The sequence below is a fragment of the Hyperolius riggenbachi genome, chromosome 8 (assembly GCF_040937935.1).
Source record: "Hyperolius riggenbachi isolate aHypRig1 chromosome 8, aHypRig1.pri, whole genome shotgun sequence".
In the NCBI taxonomy this organism is placed as follows: Eukaryota; Metazoa; Chordata; class Amphibia; order Anura; family Hyperoliidae; genus Hyperolius; species Hyperolius riggenbachi.
Window position 1 is genome coordinate 162124330 of NC_090653.1, and position 18674 is coordinate 162143003.

General features: G+C 43.7%; 1 protein-coding gene and 1 long non-coding RNA gene across 3 annotated transcripts in view; one reads left to right on the plus strand and one right to left on the minus strand.

Annotated features, from left to right (window-relative positions):
- Positions 1 to 18674, minus strand: part of LOC137527171 (diacylglycerol O-acyltransferase 2-like) — a 102151-nt gene that overhangs the window by 54870 nt on the left and 28607 nt on the right. For both annotated transcript variants that reach the window (XM_068247645.1, XM_068247644.1), the window contains exons 4-7: positions 18244 to 18314; positions 8272 to 8476; positions 6501 to 6675; positions 4923 to 5125 (exon numbers count right to left, since the gene is read on the minus strand). In XM_068247645.1, coding sequence (XP_068103746.1) covers positions 4923 to 5125; positions 6501 to 6675; positions 8272 to 8476; positions 18244 to 18314 — 654 coding nt within the window. The remainder of the gene's footprint in view (positions 1 to 4922; positions 5126 to 6500; positions 6676 to 8271; positions 8477 to 18243; positions 18315 to 18674) is intronic.
- LOC137527173 (uncharacterized) overlaps positions 1 to 18674 on the plus strand; it is a 29749-nt gene that overhangs the window by 8987 nt on the left and 2088 nt on the right. The window contains exon 2 of the long non-coding RNA XR_011023157.1: positions 9339 to 9405. This is a non-coding gene — a long non-coding RNA (uncharacterized lncRNA). The remainder of the gene's footprint in view (positions 1 to 9338; positions 9406 to 18674) is intronic.

Sequence of the window (18674 nt, forward strand, 5' to 3'; positions counted from 1 at the left end):
ATGAACATTAGATCTACATAGGTCATTTATTGTACAGACTTAGTGGATTATACAGTATATCATGATTTTTCTCATTGTCATTTTTAGTTGGCAATTAGTGGATTAATAATTTGTAATTAATGAGTTTACAGTCCATGCAAAAAAACACCAAAAGTTTTGATGGTTTGAGTGGCAGCAGCAGTAATATTGGCTTAGCAGTTATTCACAAGTGCAGGGGCTCCTCTGGCCATTTTGTCACTCCAGGCAAGGAAACCTGTGCCCCCCGCCCTCTCCATGAAAATATTTGCAATGCGCCAGCTTTTCACCAGAAAATAATCGTATTACAGTAGTGGTTCAGTGCAATACTACGAGCCGACGATCTACTGCCTCTATACCACTGTGTCCAATTGTAAAAATGTACTGCTTGATTGTACTTTTGGTACATTTTTGCCATGGATTGATTGAAATTCTGATGGATGTGGTGGTTGATAATCGCCATATTCGATCATTTTGAAAGAATCTGTCTGTAAAAATGAATGCATGTATTGACAGCTATAGGCTAGGGTTACTAATAATAAGATTGGGTGATTCAATTGTAAGGGTAAGATTGGGGGGGGGGGGGGGCAAAGTAGAGAGTAACAAGGAACATTTATAATTACTTTTCTCCTGGGCAGACTCAGTACTGACTTGCTCAGTAGGCAGTAGCAGTGTTAGGGATTCTTGCCCAAGGTCTCCTACTAAATAGGTGCTGGCTTACTGAGTAGGAAGAAGCAGAGATTTGAACCCAGGTTGCCTGTGCCAAAGGCAGAGCCCTTAACAATTACACTATCCAGAGAGAGGCAGATGAAACACACCACAGCCAAGAGGAAAGAGGACTATGTTGAAAAATGGAGGCGTGAAATAAAACAGTCACAAAAGCTAACCATATACCAGTCTCTACAAAGAGAATATAAAATGGCCCCATACCTGGAAAAGCTCCAAAACTCTCAAGAGAGGAAAATCCTGAGTGTCTACAGATTGAGTGCTCACAACCTCAAAATAGAGTCTGGGAGACACAGACAGACGTACAAACCCAGGGAGGAGAGACTATGCCAACACTGTGAGCAGAAAACCCTTGAGGATTAAAGCCACTTCCTGCTGCACTGCCCCAAATATACTGCAACCAGGGGCACTTACTTTAAGAAATTGTTGGAACTATTTCCAGACCAGGGTTGCCAACCTAATTTCTGATTTTTGACGGACAAAAGGCCCAAAAAAGCAGGACATACAACATTTTGGACGGACAGGGGGCGGAGTCAGAAGCACGCTTTTAAGTAGAATTGTGGATGGGGTAAGCTGTGGGCAGTTTTACTTTTTTTTAGTATTTATATAGCACTGACATCTTCAGCGGCACTTTACAGTACATAGTTAGGTCACTGACTGTCCTCAGAGGAGTTCACAACCTAATCAGTACCATAGTCATAGTCTAATGTCATACCATATTATCATTATGTATTTATGTAGCACTGACATCTTCTGCAGCACTTTACAGAGTAGATAGTCCTGTCACTGACTGTCCACAGAGGAGCTCACACTCTAATCCTACCATAGTCATAGTCTAATGTCCTACCATATTATTATTATGTATTTATATAGCACTGACATCTTCTGCAGCACTTTACAGAGTACATAGTCATGTCACTGACTGTCCTCAGAGGAGTTCACAACCTAATCAGTACCATAGTCATAGTCTAATGTCATACCATATTATCATTATGTATTTATGTAGCACTGACATCTTCTGCAGCACTTTACAGAGTAGATAGTCCTGTCACTGACTGTCCACAGAGGAGCTCACACTCTAATCCTACCATAGTCATAGTCTAATGCCCTACCATATTATTAGTATGCATTATATAGCACTGACATCTTCTGCAGCACATTGCAGAGTACATAGTCCTGTCACTGACTGTCCACAGAGGAGCTCACAATCTAATCCTACCACAGTCATTGTATAATGTCCTGCCATATTATTATTATGCATTATATAGTGCTGACCTCTTCTGCAGGATTTTACAGAATATAAAGCCATATTTTATTTCTTATATGGACTGTATGTGCCACATGACTGCAGTTCAAAGCAGCTGCAATGATATTGTGTGTCACCAGCCGCCGCAATTCATGCTGTGAGATGTAGTCCATTAATGTGGGCACAAACCCAGCCAGGACATATAGTCACATTTATGGACCACATCTCCCAGCATGCATTATTGCAGCAGCTGGTCAAGGGTGCAGAACATCACTGGAAATGCTTTGAACTGCAGTTCAAGCAACATGGGGGCACCTGAACAGACCACAAGATGACACCAGAGATCATCCTCTTAAAACACACACAAACAAAATTATGATACTCAAGTCCCTCCAGCAGTGTGCTTACAATCATTGTAGAAGGGGGAGCACTGTGACTGGTAAGATTAGTTGCCAGCCACATGCAGATTCCAGCTGGGGAGAGGTATGGGGGACACAGACACAGCAGGAGAGATGATTTAAGCTCTGCACTATTTTCACCTTCAGTTGGGAATCCGCAGTAGAGGAGAGATAAGCAGTGCAGGGGAGTGACAGGCTGTCTGTGAGGCAAGCATGCTGTGCACTGCTCGATTCTCCTCTCCTCACCAAAGTGAACAAACCGTGCAGAGCTCGAATCCCCTCTCCTGCTGTGTCTCCCCCCAGCTGGGCTGCACTGCATGTGGCTGCAACTCGTTACCCACTGACATTTATAGTGTGCCATGAATACCTGCTGCCTGGGGAGAAACTAGAAGAGGAGGACGAATTACGAGTGAACCTCCTGCAGTCAGTAGCAGTCTGGAAGGGGATTGTGTGTGGGCGGGCTTGCTGGGCAGCCTCTCTTCTTCATTGGCTGGAGAGAGCTGCCTGAATTAAGGAGTCAACTGATTGGAGGAAGGGCGGGACAAAGGAGGAAGCTGAAGCCTGTAAATTTCCTAGCTCAGCCGCCCGGGGACAAGCCTGGCTGGCTGGCTTTGCCGTGATGTGCACATGCGCAGTAAGAATCGCGGCGACAAGTGCCTGTTTTGACGGATGTCTGTCTTAAAAGGACGGACACTACGGACAGGGGATATTTTAGTGTAATAAGTACGGACTGCCCGTCCTTTTACGGACGGTTGGCAACACTGTCCCAGACCTTCTCACATTAGAAGATGAGAGAAAAACATATATCCTACTGGGAGAAGAGGAATCCACAGTGACAACCGCTGCACACTATGGCCTCGATTCATAAAGCATTCCCGCATTCGGAAATGCTGAAAACTGCTCACTTTACCGACCACACAGCAAATTCTGTATTCATAAAGGCTTTTTCCGCATAAAAAGCCGACATTCGCGAGCAGAGTGATCAATCACCGCCTTGTGCGGTGATTATCATAGCAAAAGTAACAAATGTCAATTCATAAAGATTAGAGGTAGCGGTATGCGGACGGGTATTACCGCTACCTCTGATGTGGCGAGAAGCGTGCGGAATACAGTGCAGTGAATGGGACAGACCTCCCAAGCAGCTGCAGAGAGAACACCGCACGGAGGGATTCCGCCTGCTTCTCCTGTTTCCGCATGTCTCCCGACAGCCTAACGCCTGCCTACAGCGGAATATCTCCGCACGCCTGTCACAAGTAGCAAAATTTTTAAGAATTAACACCCTGAAGGCGGAAATACCGACAGCGGTGTTTCCCCGCTCGACGTTACCTTCCCGACAGCACTTTTATGAATCGAGGCCTATGTCACAGCATGCCACAGACTGAGAGGAGCATAACGGAACTGTAAACCTAAAAAATGTCCACATGCTGCTTAGCCATTGTCCCCCTACCCCACCCCCCTTCCATGTCCCCCTTTTCCCCTTCCTTTGGCAATACCTGTAATTAATCTTGGTCATGCCAATAAAGCTATCTTTGATTTGATTTGATTTGAGAGGAGGGAAAGACAGCCAGCACTAGGGGAAGGGGGGAAACAAAGGTGAATGAGGGAGAGAGGAGTAGTGGAGAGAGACTGAGAATAGCCTGACATGGAGCAGAGAACTTATCTGTATTGCAGCCACATAACACAGAGGCGACTTGCCTGTAATGTGACTCCTGTCCTGCCTGTCTCTCACACAAGGCTGCAGCAGCCACATGGAGTCTAGGGACTGTCGAAAACTTTTCAACCTGTGTAATACCTTATCTAGCTGACCACATGCAGTCTTTACAATGATGAGAAAGCAGACAGAGTTTTTTTTTTCTAAGAACACTGTAGGAGGCAAGCCTCTCTTCTGCATCATGCTGTGTACATTTACTAGCTTCCCATCAAATTGTACATTTATTTCCCTCAACCAGCCTAGTGCTTCACATTGCCTTATATATTGTACCAGCAGCCTGGGGGAAAATCTCCCTCCTTCCTCCTGGATAGTCCGTTCTGGAATGCACACAGACACCATCCTACTCTCTTCTTTTCAAGTCATAAGGAGGGGCGGGCAGGACAGGAGACACACTCTAGATCTCGAGATAACACTAACATTAGGGAATGCCATACAAAGTGTTGTAGACAAAAGGTTTGTAGATTCCTTATTTGAGGCTGAGCAGCAAAGTCTTTCATTAGAACTTTTTATCTCCGTTCCCTAAGTTTTCAGTCTCTAAGGACAGGAAAAATAAACTTTTTTCCCCTCAAAGCACCTGCCATAAATCTGACTCTCTAGGCAATTAGCTAGTCAGCTGGTCTCTAGAAGCGCCTTTGCACAAGTGGAATCCAGCCTTGTTAGTTGTTCCATCTCTGCAGCTTTCTATGTCACCTGTGTCACACAGCTACTTGTGTGATATCAGTAGTATTAATATCTAATAAAGCTGGAATGGTTAAGACAAACATTAGAGCAGAGCAGTAACATTGTTAGCTTTTCTGATAAAGAAGCTGATGATGTGAATGCTTACCGACAGTAGTAATTGGACGTGAGTAAGGGATGAAGCCCTTGGAATCAGGTGATGTGAATCCACGACCATAGAAAAAGCATGGAGCAAATCCAATACATTTCTGTATTTTACATTGTGCTGCTCGCAGGAAACTACCCTCAGAGAAATGGATTTGTTGGTACAGGTCAATTTCACCAAAGGAGTAAGAGGGGACAAGATCTGCCCTGCATAAATGTAACAAATGATCTACAATGACTACACCATTATGAACATATAATGTAAATAGACTTTTTTTTCTTTATAAGAACATTTAAATCACTTATAGCCCCAGAAAATATGTATTGTACATTATTAAATGTAACTCAATCTCATGTATAAGTTTACCCCAATATTTGACTTTCTTAAGTTGGAATTTGTTTGTGACTCAAATATAAGTCTATCCAGCAAAGTTAATGGCTGCACTTGGGAATCAGGAGGAGTTAATGGCTGCACTTGGGATCAGGATGGGTTAATGGCGGCACTGCATAAAGTATTGCAGCCATTAACCCCTCCTGGCCACAAAGTGCAGCCAATAACTCCCCCGGTCCCCATGTGTAGCCATTAACCCTTGTGAGGGTTGCATTAATATACCTTAGATTATAGTTATATTTGGTTATAGATTCTTCTTAGTATATCAAGACAGGTTCTCTTAGATTTCTGTTATAGTAAGAAATAGGCAGAAATCTGTTCCTCTCTACACTAGAAATTAGATAAGGGGAATTAATGATTCTAAAGTTTATTTCTCTCTCTATCTTACTAAATTAGCTGACTGAAACTAGATAGTGAGTGACTTAGGACATGTCAGATAGATATGTATGTTTCTGCAGTCTTTAGCAAAAAATATTAGCTGACAGGTATGGAAAATCAGAAATAGACACAAATCACCTCATGTCAATAATCATTAACTGAAATGATCAAGCACTTTTTAGACTATAAAGAACCAGCATATTAAATGGGAAATCAGATAACAATCTGAAACCCTTGAACTTGTCTTGTAGTGTTCTTTCAAAGGGCCTAACTATTGGGAGTCCGTTAGCCAACGTACCCACTGAGGTGCTTGGCCTCGCTCCAAACTTTATTTTACAGGTCTTGCAGACTTTACACCCTCTTGGTCCCCAAGTACATTATCTCCACTAAAATAACCTCCTTGCACTCACATATACGGCATTTCTCATAGATCTCTCCTCTCCTCTGGAAGTCCCTCCCATTGCACAAAAACTACCAAACTGTCTTTGCAGGCAAATATTTAAGTTAAAGGAGCACTATGATGACAAACACTAACATTTAAAATACATATGTACACATACATACACTTGTCTCAGAGTAAATGCACAGTAATTTTTTTTACTTTCTGTGTAGCTGTTACTTACAGTAAGTATTATAATCTGACAGCTCTAAACCTCTTGCCAACAGGTTTTGGATTAGTCCATCTCCTCATAGGGGATTCTCAAAGTCTACTTTGCAAATCTGATTTGGACAAATTTGTTCATCTCTAGCGGGGGTCATACTGAATGAGAAAAAGAACTTTAAGATATAGCAATGGTGTAAGATATTACTGACCCATGTTCTAATGCCAATCGCACAAAGCCACGTCTCCTGTTCAGAATTATAGTTGTCGCTCCCTGATGGCTGAACAAGGCTTCAGCTGCTCCACCTACTACAATGACCACTGCATTGCCACGGCCCTTCTGTGACAGAGTGTATCCAATGGCCTTTTGATTCACTGGGCACAAGCCTATGAAAAGACAGGGAGGTACAGATTTTATCATATCTTAACACACAGGGGCGCCTCTAGCCATTTTGTCACTCCAGGCGAGAAATCCTGTGGTGCAGCCCCCCCCCGGTGGTGCCCCCCATAAAAATAATCGTAATGCGGCAGCTATTCACTAGAAAATAATCGTAATGCGGCACCGTTTCACTAGAAAATAATCGTAATGCGGCAGCGTTTCACCAGAAAACAGTCGTAATGCGACAATGTTTCACCAGAAAATAATCGTAATGCAGCAGCGTTTCACTGGAAATTATACTTATTGTGGCAGCGTTTCACCAGAAAATACATGTAAATGCTGCAGTGCTTCACCAGAAAATACGCATAGGCAGGGCTCCCCTCTCCCCCCCCCCCCCCCCCACAGAGGTGGCACATGAGGACTGAAGAGGCACATGGAGACAGAAGGAGGCACAAAGGGAGACAGAAGGAGGCACAGGAGGACAGAAGGAGGCAGAGTGGGACTGAAGGAGGAACAGGGGGCAGAGGTAGCACAAGGAGACAAAGAAAGGCAAAGGGGATGTTAGGAGGCACAGGGAGACAGAAGGAGGCACAAAGGGACACAGAAGGAGGCAGAGGTGGCACAGGGGGACTGAAGGAGGCACATGGAGATAGAAGGAGGTACAAAGGGAGACAGAAGGACAAACAGGGGGTCAGACATGGCACAAGGGACTGAAGGAGGTACAAGGAGACAGAAGGAGGCACAAGGAGACAGAAGGAGGCACAACAGGGGAAAGAAGGATGCACAATGAAAAAAGAAGCACAGAGTTGGCAGCTGTCTGCAACTTCCGCTAAGTAGATGCAGCAGAAGCAAGAAATAGAACGCCCATGGGGCGGGGCTTAGTCCGAGGCAGGGCTTCATTTGGGGGCAGGGCTTAATCCAGCAACATGGCACCCCAGGACCAATGGCACTACAGGCAATGGCCTGTACTGCCTATGCCTAAAAGCTCCCCTGGCAACACAGTCCATTTTTTTCAACTTCTTGCTACTGTTCCACATTACTTAAAGAGAAAACACATTCCAGCAATATGGTCACCTAGGTTTTTTTGCAATGGACATCTGATGACCATTTGCCCTTGTGGTGGTTTGGGACATGCCTACCACTTTTAGAGTCCATGTGTGTGAACTGGTAACTACATCACTATCATGTGACACCCTGCCTGCATTTCTTAGTCTGGGGAGTTACAGGAAGTTAAAGCTCACTGAGCTGTCACATGATCACAGTTTTTCCCTTTAAAAGGTACTCCTAAGGGATTAAAATAAATGTTTTGTAGCAGCATGCAACGGATACAGGAAATAAAAGAAAATATGTCCAGACCTCAACAATAATTAGACGTATTTAATTGTAAACTTGTTTTTCTCATTGTTTCTTAGACACCAATTGGAAATTGATCATTATTGTTAGAATTTACCAATTTATCTTTTCATTAATGGCAATTCTGTAATGAAAGTGGTATTTCCCTTTATAGAATATTCCTAATGCTAAAGTCAGATTTGGAGCTGCTGCTTGCTTCACCACATTTTGTATCTGCACTGTGTCGCTTTATTTGCTGTCATATAACCCACCTCCACTCATCAAATATTCACGCAATATGGGCAATCGAAAGAGTCCTGCAAGTGTTGCCAAATGAGGACGAATTCCAGGGAATTTCTGGGAGAAGCCAGTAGATTCTGTGACAAAGTTACAAAACGCCCCAATACATAGAATTCCGTGTGGATGCGAGCCAATAATGTAATTACGCCCTGGAACAAGGTTATGAGTCTTGACAAGCTGCAAAAATGATAAGAAAGAACAAGTTAGGAAGTCACAAAGGTTCTGCGTGAAAAAGTTGGTATACCATCAAAAAGAGGAATACGGTAGATCAACATGTACATGACCTGGATAGGACCCATAGGTAACCCCATTCCCCCGTTAAAAACAAGACTGTAACACCTGCTTGGAATGCAAAGGCCACAGATTTTCTTAACAAATTAATCAACGCATACAGATTACATAACATGAATAAAAAATTGTTAGTATTCAATATTTTCTTCTTTTTTACATAAACAGATACAACGGTTTTCGTTAAAGAGTCCTCTGACAAGGCCGCCATTCCGCTAGCGATTCGTATCGGCTCTGTGGGTACCTTATTGTACCTATGCCTCCAAGTCGGTAATGCCAAAAGGACCCGCCCTGTTGCTGCTGTGACAAAAAGCAACACCCTCCCCACCCCACCCCACCCCACCCCACCACCACCACCAAATTCACAAGCTTTTTCCATTGCCGGTATGAAGGGAGGGAGGGTGTTTGCTGCTCTCCTCACAACACAAAAAGAAGTTCCTCTGCCCCCTCACTTGTATTAATAAAGGCTAGCAGTCCCCTGCCCACCTTTGTTTGTCACCTTGGCCCCAACTGACTTATCCTGGCTACTTGGGGTCACCTTTCATCCTTCCAGGTCTTGTGCTCTGGGGCTTTTTTGACCTGGATAGGACCCATAGGTAACCCCATTCCCCCGTTAAAAACAAGACTATGACACCTGCTTGGAATACAAAGGCCACAGCTTTTATTAATGAATGAATCAACGCATACAGATTACATAACATGAATAAAAAATTGTTAGTATTCAATATTTTCTTTTTTTTTACATAAACAGATACAACAGTCCTCTGACAAGGCCGCCATTCCGCTAGCAGCCACAAGCCACGATTCCGATCGGCTCTGTGGGTACCTTATTCTGCCCTCGTTGTACCTATGCCTCCAAGTCAGCCCTGCCAAAAGGATCCACTACAGCACTTCGTCAGTGGTGCTCGGATGTCCCGATCCACAAATTCGGCAACCACGTCTGTTGCTGGAAAAAAATCCACCTCCGGCGAGCTTAGTTCCGGATTTCGATATGCGTCCACGTGAATGGCGCAATCACGGCTGGATCCACGACCGGATCCGGATTTTCTTATAACGTTAATAGCAAAGCTATGCTACAATCCCCCAAATTGCATGGATTATCAATTATCAACTTAGACAAAAAAAAAATCTAAAAATAATTTTTTGTTTTTGAGAAAATGGATTTTAAAGTAAAATCAACACTTTAAATGGGGCTATTAATTGTTAATAAGTGGTTTTAAACAGGGAAATACACGTTAAGCAATCACAGAGGTGCAGTGGCGGCTCCAGGAAATTTTTTTAGGGGGTGCTATGCAGGTGCTGGACCAATTTCCGGGGGAGCTGATGACCTGCGGCGCGCAAAGCGCGCCGCGGCAAAAAATGGGCGTGGCTACAACCTGCGGCGCGCTGAGCGCGCCGCGGCGGAAAAATGGGCGTGGTCATGACTGGATGAGGGCGGGGCTAACTGTAATTTAAAGTGAACCCAGGGTGAGAGTGATATGGTGGCTGCCATATTTATTTCCTTTTAAACAATACTAGTTGCCTGGCAGCCCTGCTGATCTATTTGGCTGTAGTAGTGAACTGAATTACACCAGAAACAAGCCATGCAGCTAATCTTGTCAGTTCTGACAATATTGTCAGAAACCCCTGACCTGCTGCATGCTTGTTCAGGGTCTATGGTTGAAAGAATAAGAGGCAGAGGACCAGCACGGCAGCCAGGCAACTGGTATTGCTTAAAGGGAGATAAATATGGCAGCCTCAATATTATTCTCACCTCGGGTTCCCTTTAAAAGTGCAACGCAAAGACAGAGGGCCCAAGTTTTGGTGACCCTTTTCCCAGAAAATTCACATAATTGTGCAGGTTTTCTCAAGAAAATACACGTAATGTGAGCAGATTTTAACAAAAACACGTCCAATGACCCCAATATGCACAATCGTTATCAGATATGGCTCCAATATGCACAATCGGTAGCAGATATGACCCCAATATGCACAATCGGTAGCAGATATGGCCCCAATATGCACAATCGGTAGCAGATATGGCCCCAATATGCACAATCGGTAGCAGATATGGCCCCAATATGCACAATCGGTAGCAGATATGGCCCCAATATGCACAATCGGTAGCAGATATGGTCCCAATATGCACAATCGGTAGCAGATATGGTCCCAATATGCACAATCGGTAGCAGATATGGTCCCAATATGCACAATCGGTAGCAGATATGGTCCCAATATGCACAATCGGTAGCAGATATGGTCCCAATATGCACAATCGGTAGCAGATATGGTCCCAATATGCACAATCGGTAGCAGATATGGTCCCAATATGCACAATCGGTAGCAGATATGGTCCCAATATGCACAATCGGTGGCAGATATGGTCCCAATATGCACAATCGGTGGCAGATATGGTCCCAATATGCACAATCGGTGGCAGATATGGTCCCAATATGCACAATCGGTGGCAGATATGGTCCCAATATGCACAATCGGTGGCAGATATGGTCCCAATATGCACAATCGGTGGCAGATATGGTCCCAATATGCACAATCGTTATCAGATATGGCCCCAATATGCACAATCGTTATCAGATATGGCCCCAATATGCACAATCGGTAGCAGATATGACCCCAATATGCACAATCGGTAGCAGATATGACCCCAATATGCACAATCGGTAGCAGATATGACCCCAATATGCACAATCGGTAGCAGAAATGACCCCAATATGCACAATCGGTAGCAGAAATGACCCCAATATGCACAATCGGTAGCAGAAATGACCCCAATATGCACAATCGGTAGCAGAAATGACCCCAATATGCACAATCGGTAGCAGATATGACCCCAATATGCACAATCCGTAGCAGATATGACCCCAATATGCACAATCCGTAGCAGATATGACCCCAATATGCACAATCGGTAGCAGATATGGCCCCAATATGCACAATCGGTAGCAGATATGGTCCCAATATGCACAATCGGTAGCAGATATGGTCCCAATATGCACAATCGGTAGCAGATATGGTCCCAATATGCACAATCGGTAGCAGATATGGTCCCAATATGCACAATCGGTAGCAGATATGGTCCCAATATGCACAATCGGTAGCAGATATGGTCCCAATATGCACAATCGGTAGCAGATATGGTCCCAATATGCACAATCGGTGGCAGATATGGTCCCAATATGCACAATCGGTGGCAGATATGGTCCCAATATGCACAATCGGTGGCAGATATGGTCCCAATATGCACAATCGGTGGCAGATATGGTCCCAATATGCACAATCGGTGGCAGATATGGTCCCAATATGCACAATCGTTATCAGATATGGCCCCAATATGCACAATCGTTATCAGATATGGCCCCAATATGCACAATCGGTAGCAGATATGACCCCAATATGCACAATCGGTAGCAGATATGACCCCAATATGCACAATCGGTAGCAGATATGACCCCAATATGCACAATCGGTAGCAGAAATGACCCCAATATGCACAATCGGTAGCAGAAATGACCCCAATATGCACAATCGGTAGCAGAAATGACCCCAATATGCACAATCGGTAGCAGAAATGACCCCAATATGCACAATCGGTAGCAGAAATGACCCCAATATGCACAATCGGTAGCAGAAATGACCCCAATATGCACAATCGGTAGCAGATATGACCCCAATATGCACAATCCGTAGCAGATATGACCCCAATATGCACAATCCGTAGCAGATATGACCCCAATATGCACAATCGGTAGCAGATATGGCCCCAATATGCACAATCGGTAGCAGATATGGCCCCAATATGCACAATCGGTAGCAGATATGGTCCCAATATGCACAATCGGTAGCAGATATGGTCCCAATATGCACAATCGGTAGCAGATATGGTCCCAATATGCACAATCGGTAGCAGATATGGTCCCAATATGCACAATCGGTAGCAGATATGGTCCCAATATGCACAATCGGTAGCAGATATGGTCCCAATATGCACAATCGGTGGCAGATATGGTCCCAATATGCACAATCGGTGGCAGATATGGTCCCAATATGCACAATCGGTGGCAGATATGGTCCCAATATGCACAATCGGTGGCAGATATGGTCCCAATATGCACAATCGGTGGCAGATATGGTCCCAATATGCACAATCGGTGGCAGATATGGTCCCAATATGCACAATCGGTGGCAGATATGGTCCCAATATGCACAATCGTTATCAGATATGGCCCCAATATGCACAATCGGTAGCAGATATGGCCCCAATATGCACAATCGGTAGCAGATATGACCCCAATATGCACAATCGGTAGCAGATATGACCCCAATATGCACAATCGGTAGCAGATATGACCCCAATATGCACAATCGGTAGCAGATATGACCCCAATATGCACAATCGGTAGCAGAAATGACCCCAATATGCACAATCGGTAGCAGAAATGACCCCAATATGCACAATCGGTAGCAGAAATGACCCCAATATGCACAATCGGTAGCAGAAATGACCCCAATATGCACAATCGGTAGCAGAAATGACCCCAATATGCACAATCGGTAGCAGATATGACCCCAATATGCACAATCCGTAGCAGATATGACCCCAATATGCACAATCCGTAGCAGATATGACCCCAATATGCACAATCGGTAGCAGATATGACCCCAATATGCACAATCGGTAGCAGATATGACCCCAATATGCACAATCGGTAGCAGATATGACCCCAATATGCACAATCGGTAGCAGATATGACCCCAATATGCACAATCGGTAGCAGATATGACCCCAATATGCACAATCCGTAGCAGATATGACCCCAATATGCACAATCGGTAGCAGATATGACCCCAATATGCACAATCCGTAGCAGATATGACCCCAATATGCACAATCCGTAGCAGATATGACCCCAATATGCACAATCAGCATCACCTGAAAAAGAAAAGAAAAACCCATTTACTCACCTACAGCCAGAAGACCTTCTTTCCCGACCTCCTGTCCCGAGTCCCGACCTCATTGTGGCGCGCAGCGCCCGCGCGCCCACGATCCTCTTCCTTCCCGACGTCACGACGAGACTTCCTGCCTGCATGCAGAGAGCAGGGCTACGGGAAAATGGCCGCCCGAAGCCATGCACTGCAGACTCGAAGTCTGCAGAACAGGGCTCCGGGCGGCCATCTTACCGTAGCCCTGCCTGCTGCTCCGGGCTGCCGCTGTGTGAACTGACTTGGCGTCTTTTAGACGCCTGAAGTCAGTTCACTCCAGGGGGTGCTTTGGAGGTGCTTGGACAATTCTAGGGGGTGCTCGAGCACCCCCTTGCACCCCCCTGGCGCCGCCCCTGCAGAGGTGAAGGTGAGTCCCAATGGCACTTGGCGGTGATGGTACCACTGGAAGAGGATGAGTGGCTGACTGACTGACCCCAAAAAGACCCAGAGAGGTTTTTGTAATTTTTGGGTTGTTTTTTTTTACAGCGATTAGCAATGACATAACAGCAGAGTTGTCAGTGGACCTGGGCAGTGTGAACGCAGACTTTAGTAGTGACTGAGTCAGGAGGTCAAAGCGGCCGGTCAGTTCAGCAGCACAGAAGGACCATGGCAACTCACTGGTAGTAGTACCACAGTGTAATAGTGCTGCCCCAAAAATTAGATGCATCCAGTGACCCGGGCAGAGTGAACGCAGAGTAGTACTAATAGCGACTGAGTCAGGAGGACAAAGCGGCCGGTCAGTTCAGCAGTACAGAAGGACCGGTGGCCATTGCGCCTGCATGGCCCTGGCCATGTGCATCCTCAATCCCGCTCCTGTAACTGTCCTGTGCATGCGCAGTATGAGATTTTCTCGTACTGCGTATGTGCAGGATGGCAATGGCGACGTGAGCATGACTGGCTAGAAACAAAACTAGCTCACTATGGGGGACCGGAAGATCAGTTTGTGCTGGCGCAGGCACAGGACGTCTGCAGGGGGCCGGTAGAAGCCCCAGGTAATTATTTTTTATCCTCATTTAAAGTTCACTTAAAAGCTTTGTTGTGCACTCTCATTGCTGTTGCTTTTGAAAGACTTAAAGGGAAACTATGGCGAAAAATTTTAAAATTTTAAATATGTGCAAACATATACAAATAAGAAGTACATGCCTGAAACTTACATTGTTTTCACATTTGCCCCAAATGGTCTGGTTTTCGATGGCACAGTGCAGACATGGTCCTTTTAGAGCACTCTTTCTTGTATAGTCCACAGCAAAAAGTTAAAATATTGCTGACAAGCTAAAAGTTAGTATCCCTGCATAACGTGACATTCCTCTATCATAATTCCATCTCATGACCTTTGACATTAACAGTAAACTGCCAATTTTAATAACCTTTAATTGAGGAATCCCCTATTCAAGGGGCACTATGGCACAAAATTTTAAAATTTAAAATATGTGCAAAAACAGACAAATAAGAAGTACATTTTTTCCAGAGTAAAATGAGCCATAAATTAGTTTTCTCCTATGTTGCTGTCACTTACAGTAGGGAGTAGAAATCTGACATAAGTGACAGGTTTTGCACTAGTCCATCTCTTCATGGGGGATTCTCAGAGATTTATCTATTTTGAAAAGCACTATGTGAATGGCAATTGCTCTGTCTAACTGCCAAAAAAACTGTGTAGCGAGCAGGGAAGCTGGCCAGCATCATTGTTTAAATTATTTCTATGGAATATCTTTATAAAGAATAAAAGCCTTGCTGAGAGTCCCCTATGAAGAGATGGACTAGTCCAAAACCTGTCGCTTCTGTCAGATTTCTACTACCTACTGTAAGTGACAGCAACATAGGAGAAAAGTAATTTATGGCTCTTTTTACTCTGGAAAAAAAGTACTTCTTATTTGTCTGTTTTGCACATATTTTAAAATTTAAAATTGTGTGCCATAGAATAGGGGATTCCTGAATTAAAGGTTATTAAAATTGGCAGTTTACTGTTAATGTCAAAGGTCATGAGATGGAATTATGATAGAGGAATGTCACGGTATGCAGGGATACTAACTTTTAGCTTGTCAGCAATATTTTAACTTTTTGCTGTGGACTATACAAGAAAGAGTGCTCTAAAAGGACCATGTCTGCACTGTGCCATCGAAAACCAGACCCTTTGGGGCAAATGTGAAAACAATGTAAGTTTCAGGCAGCAGCATGGAAAAACATTGAGAACAAAATAGCTTCAGCATCCTCATGCACCATGAGGCTAATTCAACATATGGTGCAATCGTCCTGAGGCAGGGGAACTGGGGACAGGACGATCACACCACACCATTCCCCATGCATATTACCCTGCGGCAAAGTGTGCTAACAGGGTAATATGCATAGCTCCACCCCCCCCCCCCCTCCTGACCCAAACAGCAGCGTGCCCCCTGCTGGACAAGAAGTACAGCACTATATTTCCCCTTATGTGCATGCGCGCCGCACCACCACTGCAAGAATCTAAATAGACACATAAGCCTCGATTCATCATTGTCTTTGCGATAACTTTTTCCAGTTCGTTAAATTACCGTATTCGAAGTGTATCGATTTCTACTTGTATTCATCAAAGTTTTTCCTCATTTGGTGTGAATTCGATAAAATATCGATAACAGTGCGGTAACCATTCGGTAACGTGTCGATATTTCTGTTTTACAGCGGTAATTTAACACAAGGCCATAAGATTCCTGTGGAATTGTGGGTAAAAAGGCAGTCCTTTGAACACCTCGTAGCAACATTCCGAATTGGGCTTAACACCTGGACCAGGATTCTGGAAGTGGCTTGGGACAATCCCACAATTTCGCCAGCTACGGCTTGATAGGAGCCTTTTTGGAAAAATGTAGTGCAGCTAGCAATTTAGTTAACCCTGCCACTGCCTGTGTTCTCTTACAAGATGATTCAAGAGAAATGCTTATGTCCTGGTATAGCAAATAAATCCATTCTCTTGCAGATTGATATGGTTCTAGACCTTATTCTTGCCCTTCTGCGCCTTTGAATCACTCTCAGCTGATACATAACCACTTCAAATGGCTCCATCTTCTCTGTCAGCAATGATCTGACAGGAATAACGACAGAGCTGTGAAGGAGATAACTAATCCTAAATTTAATGCTAAACCACGCCCACTTTCATTTTCATGAATTGCACTTTCTTCTGTTTTATCGAATCATTAACGAACGCATACCGTATTATTACCGAATAATTACCGAATGCTCGCTAACAGCTGTAGCTAACTTTGATGAATCCTGAAATCAACTTATCAAATTCTGTATTTTACCGAGCTGTCGGTAACCGATTCGATAAGTCTTGATGAATTGAGGCCATAGACCCAATGCAAGCTCCTGACACACAGAATTGCTCATACCACGCGGCTACACACTGCAGAGTCTGTTTCGTCTCTGACTCATTGTGACCACTTCTGTCACATCGCATTTCACTGTGAGTATTGTGGCCATAAAGACTAATGGACACAGCAGTGGGGAAGTGTACTGCGATGTGATGCATGATGTGTGAAAGTAGCCTAATGTGTTAACTAATACTATATTGTATATGCAAGCTGTGCATTTGTCATTTAAAGCGGAATGAAACCCAGCATTTCTTCTCTAAAAAATTATTTACAACATATTATATACTACCACCATTTTTTTTACTAAAACAGCATTCTATTAGTTAAACACAGGGCTTGAAAGTTCAGTGCAGTGAAAGCTGGACGCATCCGAAGTGGAGATAATGTTATATTGTGTTTACTTAATTGTATCAAGCGAGGAATGTGACACATTCTGTGACAGTGCAGAAGCTCCTGGACACAGACAGAAACTCAAAGCATTTCTGCTTTCAATACAAGATGAATAAAACCAGTTGTGAATAAAATGCAAAGGCAGCTCTCAAAGCAAAAAACTGTACTTTTGGGAACTTGTAATTTCTAAATGAATAATAATACTTATGCACAAATGCAAATATGATAACCGTATGGCATATAAAAAGTAGGAAAACATGTTTTTATTGAATATTATGTCAGGCTTTTATACCGCTTTAATATAACTATTTTGCAGTTCTGATTTGTTTATCTTTTTCTGTATAAAATAATCAAATTAAAACATGATGGGGGTTCCCTTCTTTAGGTATGTTATGCTTATTCAGTGCTCAATCAATTGAAACTTTATCTAGGAGCTGGAATACAGTATATTAGAAGCATGTTCTTCAAAAAGCATACCTTATAGCTACTGTAGTTGCTATCTGTAAGTGTGCACATGCTATACTCCCCCAAGCTTGCTTCAAGAACCGGAATGCTGGATGCTGGTCACCTTAATAATGATTTACTACAGTATCTATACACATTGCTCAGTTGTTGGATGGTGCCATATTACTTTGCACTCCATACTGATGTAGCTATATTGATTGGTTCTCTCGCCCATTTTATGTGCCAGGTGGAACCTTTGATTGTTTTAATTTGTTAAATTATTGAAAACTGGAGAGCACAGCCCCACCATCCTTCAGCCCCGTAACATACACATGAAGTGGCCCAATCGGTGCAGTCTGCAAATTGTCTGTTTTGAGTCAGACTTGGTTCGGACTGCTCTTATTGCTCTATAATTTGATGGACCAAGCAGCAGATACTGTATAGTGCAGACTAAGCCTGAGAATTCTGAATTCTGAGAGCTATAGAGCTGTTTTATTGTACCTGTATTGGAAAGTATTCCTGAAAATGTTTCCAGATAGACCAGTTCCGCACCCATTCACTGCGTCTTCCCCCTTTACCGGAAAAAAATAATTAAATGATGACAGTTGGAGTTATACATGGGTACATTAGTGGTGTCACTGACCATTGGAAAATTAAAATCACCCCTCCCCCCCCAACCTTACTAGCCAACTATCTTAGTAGCCAACTACCTGGTTTATGGAAGGTCTCTGAAACCACATGTAAGAAACAAGTTGCTTTTCTAAACATGTCCATTACTGGTGCAATATTTTGTAGTTTCTGACCAAGGAAAATATTGTTTTTAATTGATCTGAAGCACCAAGAGATTCACACTATACACAATAATGAAACCAGTTGTGCTCATTTGTATGTAACACATGTCCATGCTGATTGACTAGTTCTTTCTAAAGAAA